Source organism: Mauremys mutica, chromosome 3 (genome assembly GCF_020497125.1).
Source record: "Mauremys mutica isolate MM-2020 ecotype Southern chromosome 3, ASM2049712v1, whole genome shotgun sequence".
NCBI lineage: Eukaryota > Metazoa > Chordata > Testudines > Geoemydidae > Mauremys > Mauremys mutica.
The window spans coordinates 89412415-89431631 of record NC_059074.1 but is presented as its reverse complement, the minus strand read 5'-3'; the positions used below and the strand labels follow the sequence as shown (position 1 = coordinate 89431631).

Sequence of the window (19217 nt, the reverse complement as noted above, 5' to 3'; positions counted from 1 at the left end):
GGGGTAAATAACACTTCCTTATTCACTCTCTCCATGCCAGACATGATTTTATAGACCTCTGTCATATCCTTCCTCAATAGTCTCTTCTCGAAGCTGAAAAGTCCCAGTCTTTTTAATGTCTCCTCATATGGAAGCTGTTCCATACCCTTAGTAAGTTTTGTTGTCCTTCTCTGTACCTCTTCCAATCCTAATATATCTTCTGAGATGAGGCCATGAGAACTGCATGCATGGGCGTACCATGGATTTATACAGTAGCATTATGATATTTTCTGTCTTATTATCTATTGCTTTCCTAATGGCTCCTAAAATTCTGTTAACTTGTTTTGACTATTGCTGCACATTAACGGCTTGTGTGATCCTCTGTTTCAGTGCTAACAGCAAGCTTCTCAACCATGATTCATCAGAATGCACCAGCTCATTGATACAAAGACCCTTTTTATATGGCCATAATTACATAACTGTCCATTCTACAAAAATAGAATTTATTTCATTATAATGTCCCCGTTTCATTAACATCAGTGCCATCCACAAATCCTAGAGCAGGAGAAAACACATCTTCTTCAGTAGATCTGATGCTGGTGCCTCTGTTTACACTAATATATTTGTGTATCATGCTGTAATACTGTCCTTTAGTATTGAAGGCATACAAGGATGAGATCTGCTGCCAGTCTTTGTTGGTGGGGGTCTGAAATGGTTCTGGCTCAGTGGACTCAAAGAAGCACTTCAGGTTCCTTTCTGCCAGCTTGGTTGCATGCTCCTTGGCCTTCCTCTCAAAAACCTCCCGTTCCTTTTCCAAGTAGATTTTCCAGAACCTCAGCTGAAGAAAACTGACTGGAGAACGACAGCGGTTGATGCATGTGACAGTCAGTACTAAAGCCATGATGCTTGCTACCAGTATCCAGCCTAGCACCTGGGGGAACATACAGATGGATCAATGAAGGTTGCAAATGATTAGGCGCATCAAAAGTTCCTGGATAAGAATATGCAGTTTAATATTGTTTTAGACAGGAGATCAATAAGTGGTCACTGCTTGAAAAGCCCATCACACTGTGCTGTCTGTGGACAATGGGTACCCCACGTATGTGAACAATCCCAGCAAAGTCTGCTAAACTTCAGGGGCCTGGGATGAGATTTTGGGGTTGGAAGAGAATAATCCATCCTGACTGTGGGTGGGTTCAGGTTTCTATCCAACATTCTGTTGGAAATGGCTATAAATGCTGACTGGGGAAATGTTAATAGTGTCCACTCTCATATAAGACCTCCCACAGATTGAGTCTTACAAGTAAAAAAGCCAATGTATTTTTATAATATTTAAAGTTGACCATCAAAGAAAAAATGGGTTTGTATCCCTTTTTGCTTTTTAGTTAGCTATAATGACATGATTAAAAATAATAATAATAATAAATAATAAGAGTCTAACCTTTTTTCATTTGGTTTGGTTTTTTTGTTTTGTTTTTTTTTACCGTAGAAATATCAGGAATTGTCGATCTTATCTCCCCTGGTTTTGCCAGGTTTTTTGCATGACTCACAAATATGCATTGGGACCTCTCTCATCCCAGTCTCTTTCTTGAAGGAACAGTGTGCTAACTCTGACCAATTTGTCAACTCTTTTCTCTGACATGTTTGAGTTAAACAGGTGCTGATAAAAAACAAAGAATGTTAAATTAACTGATTAAAAATCTCTTCCCATCTCAACTAATCAGACTTCAGTTACATGGTTTCCCTGATTTCACAAATCTTCTAGTTCTCTATTCAACTACAGGCCACATCTTCACTAGGGAAAAAAGGTGTGTTCTTAACTTGAGTTAGTTCATTCAAGGTTAAATCCTAGTGAAGACAAGGCAGTCTTTAGTTTTCACACAAGTTGCCTCTGGGGGAACTGAGTAATTAACTTGAGCTGCTTACTCATGCAAAAACTACAAAGTGCCATGTCTTCACTAGGATTTTGCCTCTAGTTAGCAAACTCCAGTTAAGGATACACCCTTTTTTCTTATTGAAGTCAAAGTCTTATAGTCTTCTAATGAAAAGAGGAGATGATCAAACCTGGATTTCTAATGGAAGAAAACAGGAGAAATTAAAACAAGAACAAACAAAAAAGTCCCCAAACTTTGTAGGCCTCTTTTTTACATCATAAAGAAGGGGGAAGGGGGAAACAAACACATTCTTCCTTTTCAGCTCTCCACAATCAATAGCTACCTTGCTTTCAGGGAAACAAAAATTAAATCCTATTTCTGGAATATGAGTGTGAAATTGACTGTGATTTCAAACTGGGGGGCCCCACAGTCAGACCCTCAATACATCCTTTTTCAAATTCTAATTCTCTGCTGTAATGAAAGATTTTAAATAAACACCAGCTGCCTCTTATGCATAGGAACTGAACTTAAAAGGGTTCATGATGTAAAGAGAGGCAAGGAAGTGGAAAAAGAGAAGAGAAATTCACAATACCTCTCTTTTGAAATGGGTAGAAAATCTACGGATGGGAAAGTTCAATTATGTGACATACAGTCAAGTTCCCTGCCCATGCAGGCTTATTCTCAACTTGCCTCAAAGGAAAAGGCATGAACATCGTTATGAAGCAATCTCCTCAGATTTACAGCAGGCCAAAATGGTAGAAAGCAATACAGACTGCAGTGGAAGGTGCAACTAACAATATATTACCTTTCTTTTAGCCAGTTTAGAATATTTTACTAACTACATAAGTGCAAAAATTTATTTTTCATATCATAGTCTTGAGGCTGCATCCCTAGGCCATCATATCAGCATAAGTAAGCTGAGGTGACACCTGTAGGGACAGCACCTACTTTAACTGAACTACTTATGTTGCCCCTCCATCTCTCCAGAAATCACTCTGCGTCCATTGCACCTCCATGGGGCAAAAGCCAATAGGATCAATCAAAGGATGGAAGAGACCATACCTGGGACTGAGTCCGAAGGCTCACAAATGTCTGTGCCCCTTGGGGGAGAGTCCCACCACAGGGTATTCTGGCCACCTGCTCATGGCACTGGGTCCCTCTGCCTTGGCACAAGTGCCTCTGCAACAGGCTGCTCCCACTTGCTGCGCACTCATAGAAGTTGGCCCCAAGCAGGGCCACGGCGATCCAGGTGAGCGGGGCCACAGCAGCGCTCACCGTCACCAGCCACAGCACCCTAAAGTAGCGCCAGCAGCGCCTCCTGTGGATGCAGCAGCAACACCTGCCTGGGGCGCAGCAGCCAGTGAACAGCCGCCAGGCCCTGACGTTCAGCAGGTAGCCGAGAAGGAAGAGGATCAGGGCAGGCACCAGCAGGAAGACAGAGCCATAGAGCGTGTTCCAGGAGTTGCAGGGGCATTGGAACACCACGACTGAGAAGAGACGCTCGCTGCCCGCGGTCAGCAGGGACACGGCGCTGTAACTGAGCACCTTCTGGTGACTGAGGCAGAAATCCAACACAGTGCGAAACTTCTCCATCTCCTGCCCCTGCTGCTGCACTCTGCCCGGTGCCCTTGCCTTTGAGGGGGATGAAATCTCACTTGGTTATGTGTACAAGAGGAAGAGGATGTGAGGTCTCTAGTTCCCACAACTCTCACAAACAGACAGAAAGGTTTCACTTTCTCCTGGTGTAGCGAAGGTGGTGCAATGTAGGAGAAAACATCTGAAAATACCCACTGAGCATTTTCTCTGTATTTTTGAACTTACAGGAAATAGCAGGCAGATAGCACACGAAACCCACACTGCTATTGTTATTTTTCCCACGCCGTCATCATTGCTTCTTTAAAGCTTACATATACTTTCCCCCAAATGCCTGAGTCTCACAATGGCTGATCAGTTTGGTTGTGACTGATAAGTAGAGGAGGCTGAAGTTTTCCCTCCCAAAATTGGATGTTTTTAGGAAGGTTTTTGTCAAAAATTCAAATGTCAAGGAAAAAGGAAATAAAATAGAAACAAAAACATCATGAAATATTTTTTGTATTTTTTGACTAACTCTAGTTATAGAATACTTTGATCTGGCCTCTGGCTAGATGGAGCCAAACTATATCATAAACAGCCTCACTATATGCTTTAGCTCATGCCAAGATCTAAACTGAGGTGTTTTGGCCCGGAGTGTCAAAGTTCACGGCACTGGTAATATTCCAGTTGAGAGGAGAAATTGGGGATAGCCAAGTATTTCTTTGATGCAATTTTGTGTATTTGCAAAGGATGTCCACAGTCCTGTGTCTCTGAATGCAGAAGGAATCAATAACAAAAGGAGCAATTTTTTTAGCTTTCAGCTCCAAGCCTCTTTAGCAAACACCAGACCCAAAAGATCTCTCTCCAGCTTTTCCAGGGTTATACCTTATGCTCACAGGACACTGCTTGGCTTTCTTGCTTTACTCTGCATCACTCTTTGGTGTGTGTGTGTGTCTTTTTTACGCACCCACACCCACCCGTCTCACACACAATACTCAGTAAAACCCCCTCTCAGCCCAAACGCTTTGGTGCGTCCACAACCCTCTTTTGTCTTAGGTCCTGGTTAACTCATCTGACAGTTATGATAAATGAAGGGTGTGTTTACACTCAGACTCAAAGCAGTTTGTGATCGATACAGTCACCAGTAACTCTCAGCATAAGAGAGGCCTACACTAAATATATAATTGGGTTGGGGGACCCAGTTACAACTTGGTTATTGTCTGATATGATTGAAGTTCAGTTGGCTTGCACTGCAGGCTGGATCTCTAGTATGTCTCAGAAGTGTGCCAAAGCTTTAGCAAGCTTGGTTTGGACATATAAGTCCACAGATCCTTATATGTATTGTAGATGGCCTTAAAATATATTTTTTATTAAAAAAACAAAAACCAACAAAACAATGGTTAGAATTTAGATCCTGATTTAGCAATCACTTATTAATAGGGCTGCCAACTTTCTACTCACACAAAACTGAACACTCATGCCCCGCCCCTTTCCCCACCCCTCATCTGAGGCCCCACCCCTCACCTGAGGCCGTGCCCCCCGCTCACACCATCCCCCCTCCCTCTGTCGCTCGCTCTCCCCACCCTCACTCACTCACTCGCTCATTTTCACCAGGCTGGTTCAGAGGGCTGGGGTGCGGGAGGGGAGTGAGGGCTCTATTTGGGGGTGCGGGTTCCAGGGTGGGGCCAGAAATGAGGGGTTCAGGGTGCAGGAGGGAGCTCCAGACTGGGGCACACGGTTGGGATGTGTGCGTGTGGGGTGAGGGCTCTGGCTGGGGGTGCAGACTCTGGGGTGGGGCTGGTAATGAAGGGCTTGGGGGTGGGAGGAGGATCAGGGCTGGGGCAGGCAGTTGGGATGTGGTGGGAGGAGTGAGGGCTTTGGGTGGGGGTGCGGACTCTGGAGTGGGGCTGGGGATGAGGGGTTTGGCATGTAGGAGGGTGCTTCAGGCTGGAACTGAGGGGTTCAGAAGGTGGGAGGCGGAATCAGGGCTGGGGAAGCCCCAACCCTGGTAGGGGGTCAAGGGTGCAGCGTCCAGGTGGCGCTTACCTCAAGCATCTCCTAGAAGCTGCCGGCATGTCCCCCCTCCGGCTCCTACGTGGACGCATGGCCAGGCGGTTCTGCGTGCTGCTCCATCCACAGGCGCCACCCCCGTAGCTCCCATTAGCCACAGTTTCCGGCCAATGGGAGCTGCGGAGGTAGTGTCTGAGGTGCAAGCAACTTGCAGAGCCTCCTGGCTGCCCCTATGCATAGAAGCTGGAGTGGGGACATGCTGGCTGCTTCCTGGGAGCTGCACAGCGCAGAGGCTAGCAGGGAGCCTGCCTTAGCCCCTCCGTGTGGCACCACCAACCAGACAGTCAACAGCCCGGTCAGGAATGCTGACCGGAGCCGCCAGGATCCCTTTTGACTGGGTGTTCCTGGTCACCCTACTTAGTAACAAGTTTGATGTCTTCCACTAGGATTAGTTGTGATTGCCTTATTACTACTCACAGTAGTGAGCTGTGTGCACAGCAGTAATATTTTTGCAGAATTGGACTTGTAGTTTGGCCCGGGGCTGGTCTTAGCATGTCATAATCTGGTTTCATAATAATCACGTTTAACAGTGTGGTTACTGTACCACAAGTGCTCTGAATTCTGCATAGCCTGCTGGGTTTGTTGCAAATTTCTGCTTCTCTGCTCAGACTAAATCAGAGAGTTTCTGTATTTTGTTCTCTGCCCTCTGTTCTTGTCTCCTCATCTCCTCCTATTAAAAGGGCAGACAACGGCCTCTGATGGAGGAAGCTGAGCAACCCTTGTTTTGGGGAGGGTGAAGAGGGGAGGTATTGGCTGGAGCAACAAATGGAATAACTAGGGTGACTAGATAGCAAGTGTAAAAAATCAGGACAGGCGGTGGGGAGTAATAGGTGCCTATATAAGAAAAAGCTCCCCAAATCAGGACTGGCCCTATAAAATTGGGACATCTAGTCACCCTAGGAATAAACCCTCAACTAATTTTACTGCTGAGTTACCATTCTAGCCTCCAGGTGGCTTAGGCAGCTGAGCAGAGCAGACACAGTCTGTGCCAGAGCTGCAATCAGCCAATGCAGCAAAAAGGCTGACCCTAGGATTGTTCAAGCCTGTGCTTTCCCGCTGAAGCTCCAGCTGCTGTGGTGCTATGTAGTAGGAGACCCATCTTCCAACTTTCCTGCACCACAAAAGGACTAGGGGGAAGCAGGTCAATGGGATGGTATGAAGGAAGAAGAGACTTGCAGAGTGGAGGAATAAGGGAGAAATCGGGGAGCGGGGGAGGTTCTTAGATTTTGAGGCGAGGATGGTTCCCTTGAAGACATGTTCCTAGGCTCTCACCCCCAAAGAAGCAGTGTTTCCATTTCCCTAGATCATGCCTCAGCCTCTTGACATCCTAAGCATCAAAGGAGCTTTAAAGACAGGAGCTTTAATAGCCCCCTGGCTGCATAGTCCTTGTTTTGGATCTTTGCTGTACACTTAGGAGGTCCTTGTTACACATTTGGTGTTTAGAAAGGAGAATCATTCTGTGGGTTGTTTGTGTAGTGTAGGAATCGGCAACCTTTCAGAAGTGGTGTGCCGAATCTTCATTTATTCGTTCTAATTTAAGGTTTCAGTCTAATTTAAGGTGCCAGTCATACATTTTAACATTTTTAGAAGATCTCTTTCTATAAGTCTATAATATATAACTAAATTATTGTTGTATGTAAAATAAATAAGGCTTTTAAAATGTTTAAGAAGCTTCATTTAAAATTAAATTAAAATGCAGAGCCCTTCGGACTGGTGGCCAGGACCTGGGCAGTGTGAGTGCCACTGAAAATCAGCTCACATGCCGCCTTTGGAACCCATGCCATAGGTTGCCTACCCTGGGTGTAGAGGGACGTAACTCTGACTTCCCAGGAAAATACACTTTTGAAACTTAGCATAACATCTTACTATCAAAATTCATGGCAATGCCACTCACCCTCCCAAGACCCTCATTATACGACATATGGAAGAACCAAGACCTAGCGGTTGCTATGATCATGCCTATCACAACCATTTGCTCATAAGATCAAAAGAAGCACCATCTCACATGAATTTGAAGCTCTTTTCATCAGCAATGTGACTCCATGCCATTCAGATCCTAAATGCTGGTATTTATGCTGAAGTAGTTACTCTCACAGGCCATTTAAAACTTCCCACCCTGTTAGTTTTCTTGGCTGCTGGGTGAGGTGGTCTCACACCTTACGAATGGGGCTGAGGTATTGGTGAGATGATGTACAGCAATTTGGATCATCACTGCTCATGCTGCACTTTTCCTGTGACTAATAAATGTAGGGTTCAGTCTGCAAGTTTGTTTCAAAAAAAAAGAGCATAAAATAAACTATAAAATAGTAATAAACTATAAAATAAACTATAAAATAGTAATGCTAATGTAGACACATACATTGACGTCTCTCTTCATTTAGTTCTCTGAAGGTTAGTCCTTCTTTTCACTGTGGAGCAAGTGGGGGTGCCACCTACAGTCTAAATTCATGCTCTGCAGGTTAATTACCTCATTTAAAGTCTATTCCTTTGTTTTAATGAAGGTGCCAGAACATTGATTTCTGGTTCAATTATTTTTGGTTCAGTTTGGTTCTTTGGAAATTCTTTAAAACATGAGTCAGAACATCTGTGTGCTTCTGCTCTGGTTCACGTGACTATTAATGTTCTTAGAGAATTGCGCTGTCTGAATGATGGCAAATACACACTACTAGCGTATGCGGAGCAAGGCCTGCTGATACCATGTTGTTTTGCAATTGCATCCCTAGACATTTATATATCAAAGGTTGTGTACCAACCAATGCTAAATAAACAGTATGATGAACCAAATAGCTGGACTAATAGTACACTGCTAGACAGAGTGACAACAATTACCTACCTTAGAAGTGCCCTTTTTATTGACACTTTAACATCCTCATCAGTAAAATCATGTATCCAAAATCTAGCTCTATATTTGCATGAATGGAACATGGAAGGCAACAGGATATCAACCTCTGTACAAGGATCAAAATGCATTATGCTGAAACATAAACTCACCACCAACATCATGTCATAGTGCTAGGTAACTTCTACGAGCCTGTTCCAAATTTCAGGCTTTTCAAATCCATGTTCCATGTAACAAGCCAAAATAATCAACAAAGCTCTTGGCACTACCGAATACATGAATAATCTTCTGCCCTTTAGCAGCAAACAGACCTCTTTGGTGATGGTACTGAGATCATACAGACTCCTTACCACATGCAGTTTCAGAAGGCTCCATTTTCTTCCCATCACCTTTAACATGTTGTCTGTGAGGGTGAGACCATGACAGAGAGATGGCACAGATTTAGGTGCCATCAATATGTATGAATGGTAGCCAACTATATAACTCTTTCTTCACTGACAGCCTCTCCATCATAAAACCCAAGATGTCTGTGTGCCTGGAAGAAATCAGATTAACGAAAAACAAAGGGATGCTGGTAGAAGTTGCTGATAATGCTAATTTACCAGTAATCCAGGACCGTAATCCACAAATCATTAATGTGGTGCAAAGCCTGTTGGTCCAGTCTTGCCTATTGACTTCAGTAGGATATGAGACATTAAAACAAAGACCAGCCATAAAAAGGTGAAGCGAAATAAAATGGTGACCAGAAAGCTTAGGAGAATTAAGAACTGGCTTAAGATTTCATGTTGCTCACTGCTAAAAGAAAAATACAAAAGAGAATGGTGAGGAAAATGTATGCTACACATACAAAGACATCTTAACTTGGGACCCTCTTGCTACCCCTCACTTTTAAAACACATCCTGACACCACTGAATGGTATAGTAAGCTTAGTAAAATATTAATTTTTTTAAAAAGTTAGCTAGAATGTGACTGTGATCCATGCATATTACTCATATGTACATCCTTCATTCAGTGCAATATATATATATATATATAAAATTTTGTATATTAGCCTAAAGCTAAAACACATAAAGTATCTTCCAGTTATTTTTATTTTTGGATAAGTGTTGCATGCTTAGAAAACAAGCTAGATGGTGCTAGTGCATCACTTTGCAATCTCTGCCATGTTTGGATATTGAAACAGAACAAAACAAAATGACAGGGAGTTTTTAAAAAGCACCTAAAATATTATGTATACCATTAATTAAAATACTTTTTACTTCTGAATTTGTTTATTATGAGTTTGGAAGTTATTTTAAAGGATTATTTGCAATGAGCCAGTAAGATAATTGGATAGTTCATTGATGATGTATTGACCTTGACAAGTGTTTTCCCCCTCTTATTTAGTGCCTTTCCAAGATAAACCTCTCCAAAATGGAGACTATCCCGAAGATTGTAGGCATTCCTGCACAACAGTATTAAATAATTTAAATGCGTTCCAAAAAACGAAGAAACGGATAGATTCATCAATCAATCTCTATTAGCCAGGATGGACAGGGATGGTGTCCATAGCCTTTGTTTGACAGAAACTGGGAACAGGCAATAGGGGATGGATCTTTTGATGATTACCTGTTCTGTTCATTCCCTCTGGGGCACCTGGCATTGGCCACTGTCGGAAGATACTGGGCTAGATGGACCTTTGATCTGACCCAGTATGGCCGTTCTTATGTTAACAAAAAGCAAAAGCTAAGTATTAATGTAACAAAAATAGTTACTTACATGTCATTTTTACTTGTTCATTCCTCTTGACTGGTAACAGGCATCCTTTTATGCAGCTGTAGCCTTAGTTTTACCAATGGTGGTATACTCATTTTCCTTTCACTTTAGAATTATACACATTAATAGAGCTTGTTGATTATTTTTCTGTAAAAATTTAAATATAAAATATTTAACTACCTGGAGATATACCTATCTCATAGAGCTGGAAGGGACCCTGAAAAGTCACTGAGTCCAGCCTCCTGCCTTCAGTAGCAGGACCAAGTACTGATTTTGCTCCAGATCCCTAAGTGGCCCCCTCAAGGGCTAGAACTCACAACCCTGGGTTTAGTAGGTCAATGCTCAAACCACTGAGCTATCCCTCCCCCAAATGGGGCTTGAGCAATGAAATTTAAACTGTCACACTTTTTTTTTTTTTTAGTTTTCTCAGGTTTGAAATGTTACAAACCCCTTTCACTCCCCCTATTAAATTGTGAAAAATGTTAAATGAAACAAAACCCAGTTTTTATATTTATTTTTCATGAAGCAAAAATAAAAACAAATTTTGACCTTGTCTAATTTTTAAATGATGTAGGGAAAATCCTGGCTCCATTGAAACCAATGGCAAAACTCCCAGTGACTTTAGTGGGACTAGGATTTCTCCTTATGTTTGTAGAAATTGTTTAAATAAAACAGGAGCTATTACCACCTTTAAACAAAAAAAGCACAGTTAGGGAAAATGTTCTTGTGGGAATTGCACTCAGTAAAAGGACTGTGTTTTATCTGGGAATAAGATATAATGAATTCTAAAGCCTGGCATGGATAGAAATTTTTAATGGTTAAAATCTAAAATTAGAACTTCTGAATATTTTTCTGCACTCTGGGAATATACGTGCTGAAATATATGTTCATTTTTTAACTTGGCAATCAGACACTAGGCTCCGTCTTGGGCCTTGCTCTGCTCCCCCTACGAAGTGACAGCACTAGAAAGCAGCTGGATCTCTGCTGAGGACCTGGCCCAGAGTGTGTGCTCGGCTTGTTCCTAAGAAGAAAGGGGTATGACCGACGTGCTGCTGCACTCCAGCAATTCCCAGCTAGCAAGCAGCTCCTGTGGGTCATTCCTGGCTGACCATAGTTCAGAGTAGCCCTGGGCCAGCCTCAAAAATGGAGAGGTGCAAACAGTGCATCTCTCATCCCCACCCAGGGGAGAATACAGCTGAGGATTGAGGTCCCATATTTGTAGAGGGCACCCCTGACCCAATAGCATATTCTTTACCCGCTGCTGTAAATTGGCTCTGGACCATGCACTGTATTTACATGATAGTTTTGTCACCCTACTTTGAGGTGTCAATAGCCTTCACATCTTCCCTGGACCACGTCTTCTTTTGGGCCTATCACAGGCCTTTCTCAACATCTTGTCACAGACCTTATTCATGCTGGCTATGGCTCTGCTAGTGGGGTTTAGATTTGTGATCAGTGGTTTAGGAGGCCAGTATGCTAACTTCTGTGTTATGGAGCCTCGGGTGACTGGTGCGTAAAGTAATCCCCTAATAAGAGATACTGTTTCTTCCTTCCTACTCAGGGTTGGCCAATTCCTCGTCATTTACAAGGGCTATTATGCCATAGTCAATGTTAAAGTATAGGTAACTGTCAGCGCAGGGTGGAACCAGAACTTTGAATATCTGGAAGAGTGTTTGAGGGGGCCAGGAATGATGGGAATAACAGTAACACAGGACTTGCTTCTACTCCCATTGAAGACAATTAGTTTTGCAGTTGACTTTATGGGGAGCAGGATCTCTTCATAGCGAATTATATTTAACACCCTAGGCTTCTGGGGAGTGTGATGGGGAGAATCTACTGCCCTCCCCCTTAATTCAAGAATAGGGCTAGTTTAAAACAGCTCTCAACATTTTTCATCTCATGAGCCACTTCTTAAAACAGATGATCCACAAGAGAATCTACTAGCAAACCAATCCAAATTCTACACTTTCCCTGCAGCAGCTAGATAACAGTGAAATAGACAAGGTGAAATTAACTACCCTTCAAAGTGATGGGTGAAGCTGCTTATGTTTCACCCAAACATTAATGTTAATTAGTACTAACAATCCAGCCTGGTTTATAGTCCCCATTATAATAGTCCCCATTATAATCCCAATGTCCAGACCAAGGTGCAGGAGAGTATGGAGCTTCAGCTTCATAAAGCTTCATCTTCCTCATCCCAGCAGTAAGGGAGCCCCTACAGACGTCCTAAAATCCTCTAGTGTGAGAGCTGCCCACCAGTGCTGGGGAAACCTGGAAGAAACACAGTCTCATAAATGACATTCAGTAGTGGCTGTGGGTTAATTATGAGCGAATTCTTGTTCCTTTGATGTAAAAGCTACTCTTTTGGCTAAAGGGTAAGGTTCTGACTCATTTGAAATACACGTAATATTTCTCTCTGGTTCCCTCTGTTTCATTAAACTAATATATATCTACTGTAAAGCACAAAGAAGACATCTGAAAGCCTCTCAGTTGGTCTTTAAAACACAAAGGGGAAAACCACTACCCTTGGATCTACCCTAATGACCATAAATGACCCCTTGAAGGGGTGTGTATAGACGTCAGTCATTTCTACTTGACAAGTTTAGAAGACTTAAGAAACTCCTAACTGAAGTTCTCCTGGAAAAAATTACATACACCTTTGTCAGTAAAAGGAAATTAGCAGCAGCAGCAGCTGCTTTCCAGCGTAAATCTAGGGACAGAGATAACTTAACCGGGAAGTTCTAGTTTGTCGAAGGAAAGGTGGATGACAGGACATTACCACAAATCTTTCAGCCCTCTTCCCACTGGATTAGCCCATTTACATAAGCACAATTTAATTCCATTTTAATATATATTTCTACTTGCATAGTGTGCATTCACCTTTTTAAATTTAATTATGGTGAGCGCTAAGGATGTTTATGGCTGTTTTTAGACTCATGTAAGTGAATTTAATACTCACGGCAGAGAAATGTCCCTTGCTTAAGGCAGGCTCAGTATAGGAGGCTCTGTCCATGCTTTCTCACATCACTTTACCAATGTGTCTCATTCCTTGCTTGCAATACACTTGTTATTCCAGGCATACACCATTCACGGTGAATTGTGTCAAATTTGTGATGGCTTTGTCTGGCTCGTGTTAAGGTAAACAGAGATCAGCATGAGAGCAACAAACTAAGGTTCAGTTCTAATCTAAACCAGGGTTTAAGCATTGGGATTCAGAAATCAATAGGTAATGGGCTAACCCACTGGGTCCCCATGCCCCTGAAATGCTTGCAGGCCTTCTAAAAATACTTTTTATTTTGTCAAATGAAAGTATTGAAAAAGTAAAGGATTTTTTTCATATGGACAGAAAAGAAAAATAATTCCATTTGAGCTCTGAAGCTGTTTGTATTTTAAAATGAACTCCAGGTGATAGCTTCATGTTTACACTCATTTTTAAAATCTGCTGTATAGGTGTGGGGAATCTCGCAAGGAAGGTTTACATTGGAGACATTTTTAGGAGAAACCTAAGATTACTAGAACTGAAAGAGATTTAAAAAAAAGACCAGATAATTTTGTTTACTTTGTGTATTTGACAGCACTTTGTGTACAATTCCATTATTTCCCCCATATATAAGTAGTCAGTCGGTCCATTTCACCTGGCATTAGACATAGTGATTGGGGTAGAGAAAATCATTTTTTAAAAAGATGAAAATATATTAATCAAAAATAGTTAGCAGGGCTTCAGGGACAGGTATAGCACTGGAAAGTATTCTTAATTCATTTTTAAAAATTGCCTAGACTAAGTTGAGCAGTGTCTTTCTAAGGCTCCAAGTCTTTTTCTACCTCAGTTCTGTAATGTCCAGATATTATTGCATAAAGAATACATAAATAAATAAAAACATGGAGCATTTGCAATTCCATCTGAGGATCTCAAAAAGTGTTTCACAAGCATTCATTAGTTTTCACAATATTCTGGGTTGGGTATTATCCCTGTTTTACAGATGGGGAAAAAGAGGCACAACTCTTTACGTGATACACCCAGATCATGCAAGTCAGGGCCAGGGCAAGGAAGAAACCCAGATTCTGTTTGTGGTCTCAGTACCAGATTTCTCTGCCCCCTAAAACAATGCTGACCCCAGATGGCCCTGTAAAATCACAGGAAAGTGGAGTGAAAATTGTCAGTAACTGGATTAAAAAACAACATGCTTACATGCTAAAAACTTGTGTCAAGGTTCAATTTGGAGAAAATAGTAAACGTATACATATTTACCCATGGAGTTAATGAGGGTTGGCATCATATAGAGTGCAGGTAAAAGGATTACAAAATTAAACCCATAATAATCTTATTACAGAAGCACAGAATATACAATATAAATTCATTATCTCTGTTAATCCAGATAAGTGAGATATAGTATGCAATGACAGATGAAGAATGTCACCAAAATCAATGGCAAGCCATAATGAATTAGACACGAGGGAACCAAATCTTTATACTTTGGCCTCAATTCTTCTCCTCCTGATGTCAGTATTGCTCCTACCGATGTCAGCCCTTATTAACTTCAGTGGAAATAGGACTGGGCTGTCTCTGTACAGCACTGAAGACAAACAACTAGCTTGCAAATGAGTGCTCACATTTTCATGGTTCTTAAGACAGACATTCTGTTGATTAGGAGCAAGCAAACACCTGTAAAATTTCTATCCATTCCTTGCTGATTTTTAATATCAAAAGTTCTGTTTAAACATCTTAAGAAAATAGTATTCTTTCAGAGCAGCTGTGATCATCCAATTGACTGGGCTGTAAAATGAAGGGTATTTATTGCTAAGGCACTGGCAGACAGTAAAATCGGTGTATCTATTCACAGATGGCTGGTATAGGCACAAGCACTGTACAAAATCTCATGGGTTCTTTCTGAGCTAATGCACTTCTGGAAAAGGAAACCTGTTGCTTCCCTCATCTCAAACTGCCCAGAGTGGTTTTGTGTACTTTTTGACCATCAAATTACTTTCTTTAGGGCCTTAGCTCTGGTTTTTACTTGGCTCCCAAGGAATGGCCAAAATTCTACTCAGTGAACTCACAACACCTCTTTTGTGGTTAGCAGCGTCTTGGCTTGAATGGAGACACAAATAGATTAATCCAGTTAGAAGGCTGAAGGATGCAAGGGCTTCATGACAAATAAATATGATCCTAAGTCTCAAAGAAACACTGAAGAAAAAGGACACTAAAACTACCCTATTGACCCTGTAGATTCCTCTTGCTTGGGACATCCCAGCTACCAGCCATTTCTGTATTAAAAGGCAGGAAATTTCAATTTCACATCTATTTAATCCATGGCTAAGTGCTACTTAAATTGTTGGCCCTCTTTCAACAGAATTGATGCTAATATCATACAAAGTAAGCAGTAAGCACTGCCATTCAGTATGGTTAAGCCAAATCAGTTCTCTGAGTAGTGTCCCAACAAAGAGGCTATCCAAACTAAGAGCAGATTGTACATTATTAACAAACAGTTTTGGTCTAACAAACTATTTCACCTGTTGATTCATTTTACACTGAATTTTCGATCATTTATGAAAGAAAGAAAGAAAGAAAGAAAGAAAGAAAGAAAGAAAGAAAGAAAGAAAAGGACTAGCCTGAGGAAAAATGTGGACGCGAGAAATTTGTTCTAAAATAATATTCTAATACCCTAGGAACAAATTCTGAGTCCACTAGTAAAGCCCACGTAATATTATTTAACATTTATATATAGTGTATTTGTATACAGCGGTATTCACCTTAGATAGCAAGTACAGAGACGGGTGAAATCCTGGCCCCATTAAAATCAACGCCTAAACTCCCATCAACTTCAATGGGACAAGGATTTCAGGATTTACCAATCCCTGCCTGCAAGAGTGTACAACATAAGATGATCACACAAGACAGGATCCTGAGGGAAATAAGAATCATGGGGAATGGTGGAAAGAGGACATGGAATAATGTTCTGGAGTTAGTTGGATGGTGCCATAAACTAATTCCAAGATTTACTGTTTTTTTCCTAGTGATTTTTAAGTAATAGATTGACGGGAAGTTGAAAATTGCTTTTTGGGGAACTATGATGAAAGGTATGCTTTGAGGGAAGAGTTCGACGGAGGAGAGTAAGCTGCATGTTATATTGGATGAGGGAGGGCATTCCAGGCATAGGAATAAAAGTGCTGTGCCCACATGAACTACTTGGAAGTAGGGCTTGCAATATCTGCACAGCTGGACTGCATCCAGCCACTGCTGGGTATGGGCATATGCATACTGCCTGGCCCATCCTATATTCCAACACACACACCTCACTCACCTCCTTCTGCTTCACTGTAGATCTCAGTGTTGCCTACTGGGGTCGCCATTGATTTGGTCTCCTCACACAGTGGCTCTGCAGCTTTTAAGCTGGTTTTGGTCTTTCTCTGGGTACTCAAGGCTCTATAGGATTTATCCCCCCCAATGACAGCAAAAATGGAGAAAAAAGGATAATTAGAGTGTACAAACCATGAATGACTGTCAGTCTACCATTAAGCACTCAACAATGGGGCAGACAGCTACAGGAGGATGGCTGACTTTCAGGAAGGCGCCAGTCATGTCTATTTTACTATGCTAAAAAATGGTTGTTGTATGTTCCCTGGAACCTCTTGGCTCAGTCCTGCTCTGCAGCATTAAAGGAACTCTCTCTCTTTCTCTCTGCTTTTTAATATGGTATTTCTCTGTGAGCAGCTGAAACAAACTACCAGTATTCATGGAGGCTTTCTTGGAGGGTGAGGGGGATCAATTATGGTTTAATAAACATTAAATCTGTCACATAAAACAGGCCTCAGTCCTTTATTCTCTTAAACAGAGTGTGAAATGACATCCTCTCAAGGGGCCCTCTACATGAAAGGAGGGAAAATTAGTTCCTCACAAGTCACTTTCTGGATTCCACATGCGACTCAGGACACAATATTGAGAGACAGCTGCCACAGCCCGATGCTCTCAGGGCCTGATTTCCCCCTCTCACTTATCCCTGGGTAAGTCGGGAATAATGCCATTGAAATCACTGGAGTTCCACTGGCATAAGGACAGGAAAATCAGGTCATTAGAGTCACATTTATAATTTAACACTGTAAAGCTTTGATTTCAAATGCTGGACAATTTCCCAGTGATTTTCAACAGAAACTTTCAGAAAATTGCATTAAGCAAAATGAGTGCTGCTTCCCTGTGTCAGCATGAGGCTCTGGGCAGGCTGCCATACACCTAGGTGCAGAAATGGAGTACACATAAGAATGGTCATACTGGGTCAGACCAAAGGTCCATCAAGTCCAGTATCCTGTCTTCTGACAGTGGCCAATGCCAGGTGCCCCAGAGGAAATGAACATAACAGGTAATCATCAAGTCACCCATCCCCTGTCGCTCATTCCTAGCTTCTGACAAACAGAGGCTAGGGACACCATCCCAGCTAATAGCCATTGATGGACCTATCTCCATGAATTTATCTAGTTCTACTACACACTGTGGAAATGCAGCAATAGAACAACACCAGGGATATCTGTTACATCACACATACACCTTGTACTCAACTAACAGTTTGTCGCTTGAAGTAATCTGCCATTACTCTCTTCACAGCATAAAAGTGGGTCAGAGTGTGTATGCGCACTGACGTGTTGACCAGGTAGAAGAAAAGACTCGTAAACTCAGTGAATTCGTCCACTTAGCTTTTCAATTGTGGAGATCTGAGCTCAAATTCTACTGTCACAAGTTAAAAGCTTACATCCAAACTGAAAAGGAGTTTACCAATTTCATAGAGTCTAATGCCAGAAGGGGCCACTATGATCATCTAGTCTGACCTCCTAGATAACACAGGCCATAGAATTTCACCCAATCCTTCCAGCAGATTTTGGGGCATTCTCAAGGCACATATACTTGGAGCCATGCTACCATGCCTCCTTGCCATTGTTTCTTTCCCTTACGGAATTGGAACTGTGCACAGAAGAAACCTGTGGAAATTATTGGTAATGTGAGCTCGCTGGGAAAAGGAAAATAAATAATTTTCCTTCTGGCCAGTTATAACCCCAAACCCCATGAAACTCCAAACATGCAATTTGTTGGGGTCAGAAGGAGAGAAGAACAATACCACAGTCATTTCCTTCATTCCTCTCACAGAATTTGGGCCATGTTAATTCATTTCCTGCTACTTGCATCCCTTTCATATGTAAAATCAGATAGAATATGGAGTTTAGGCCATGTTAATTACTTTAATGCTTCTTGCATTTCTCTCATACATAAAATCAGAGAGAATATGGATTCATGTATACATGAATTTATTGGGGCCTTAAAGAACAGAGAAAAAAATAAGGTTTACATTTACAAGAAGCAATTAAACAGAATAGCATGTGCAGACACATTTCAGCTTGGTTTTCAGTGTTGTCGGAAACAAGACAAATTTTTGCTTACTTAATACCAAATAATGATTCAACGAAATGAAAAAAAGTAACACTAAACATTGTCCATCACGAAAAGTCTAGGTGGAACCAGGAAGATGGTAACTGATGCTGCTGTGGACTTACAGGACCCTGCTGTGGGATCTCTGTGGTATTTCATACTAATGCGACAAGGATTAGAAAGAGCCACACTCCCTAATTCAGTGACTAACACTGACCCACGCTGTGTGTTAAAAAAAGAAAATTGCCCTTATACTGCCCCTCTTTTCCAACTATCGCAAACACTTGAAATGACTCCAACAGATCCCCCTGGGAAATTTTAGGACAGTTACAGCACAGTTGTGTGACGGGGTTGGGACATTGGAGGAGGTAAATGTCTGAAAAATGTCCAGAACAAACATTTTCTATATGTTGAAGAGATAACTGAAGCCATATATAAAGTCAGCTTGGTTTGGGAAACTGGCTTCTGTGTGAACAATTCACATCAGTTTTAAGTAGAGTCCAGTCTACCAGAAAACAACAGCCATGTTGATGAACTGACCAGTCAACCACACACCTCATTTGGAATCAGGTAGCAGCAGAGAAAAAAGCCCAAACCAAATACAGTACAGTATTCTGCTAAACATAAACTACTAAAAATATAAAGGGAAAGTTTAAAAAAAAAGACTTGACAAGGTATGGAAACTGTTTCTGTGCTTGTTTCATTTAAATTAAGATG

The 19217-nt window shown here is 41.7% G+C and overlaps 1 protein-coding gene across 1 annotated transcript; it reads right to left on the bottom strand.

The window, feature by feature from the left end:
- Positions 1–417: 417 nt before the first annotated feature.
- On the bottom strand, positions 418–3446 carry CALHM6 (calcium homeostasis modulator family member 6). Its single transcript, XM_045011708.1, has 2 exons — positions 2916–3446; positions 418–910 (listed from the first exon to the last, which is right to left on the bottom strand). The coding sequence occupies exons 1-2, from the start codon at positions 3444–3446 to the stop codon at positions 491–493; spliced, it is 951 nt and encodes a 316-aa protein (XP_044867643.1). The 3' UTR covers positions 418–490.
- Between the last annotated feature and the right edge of the window lie 15771 nt (positions 3447–19217).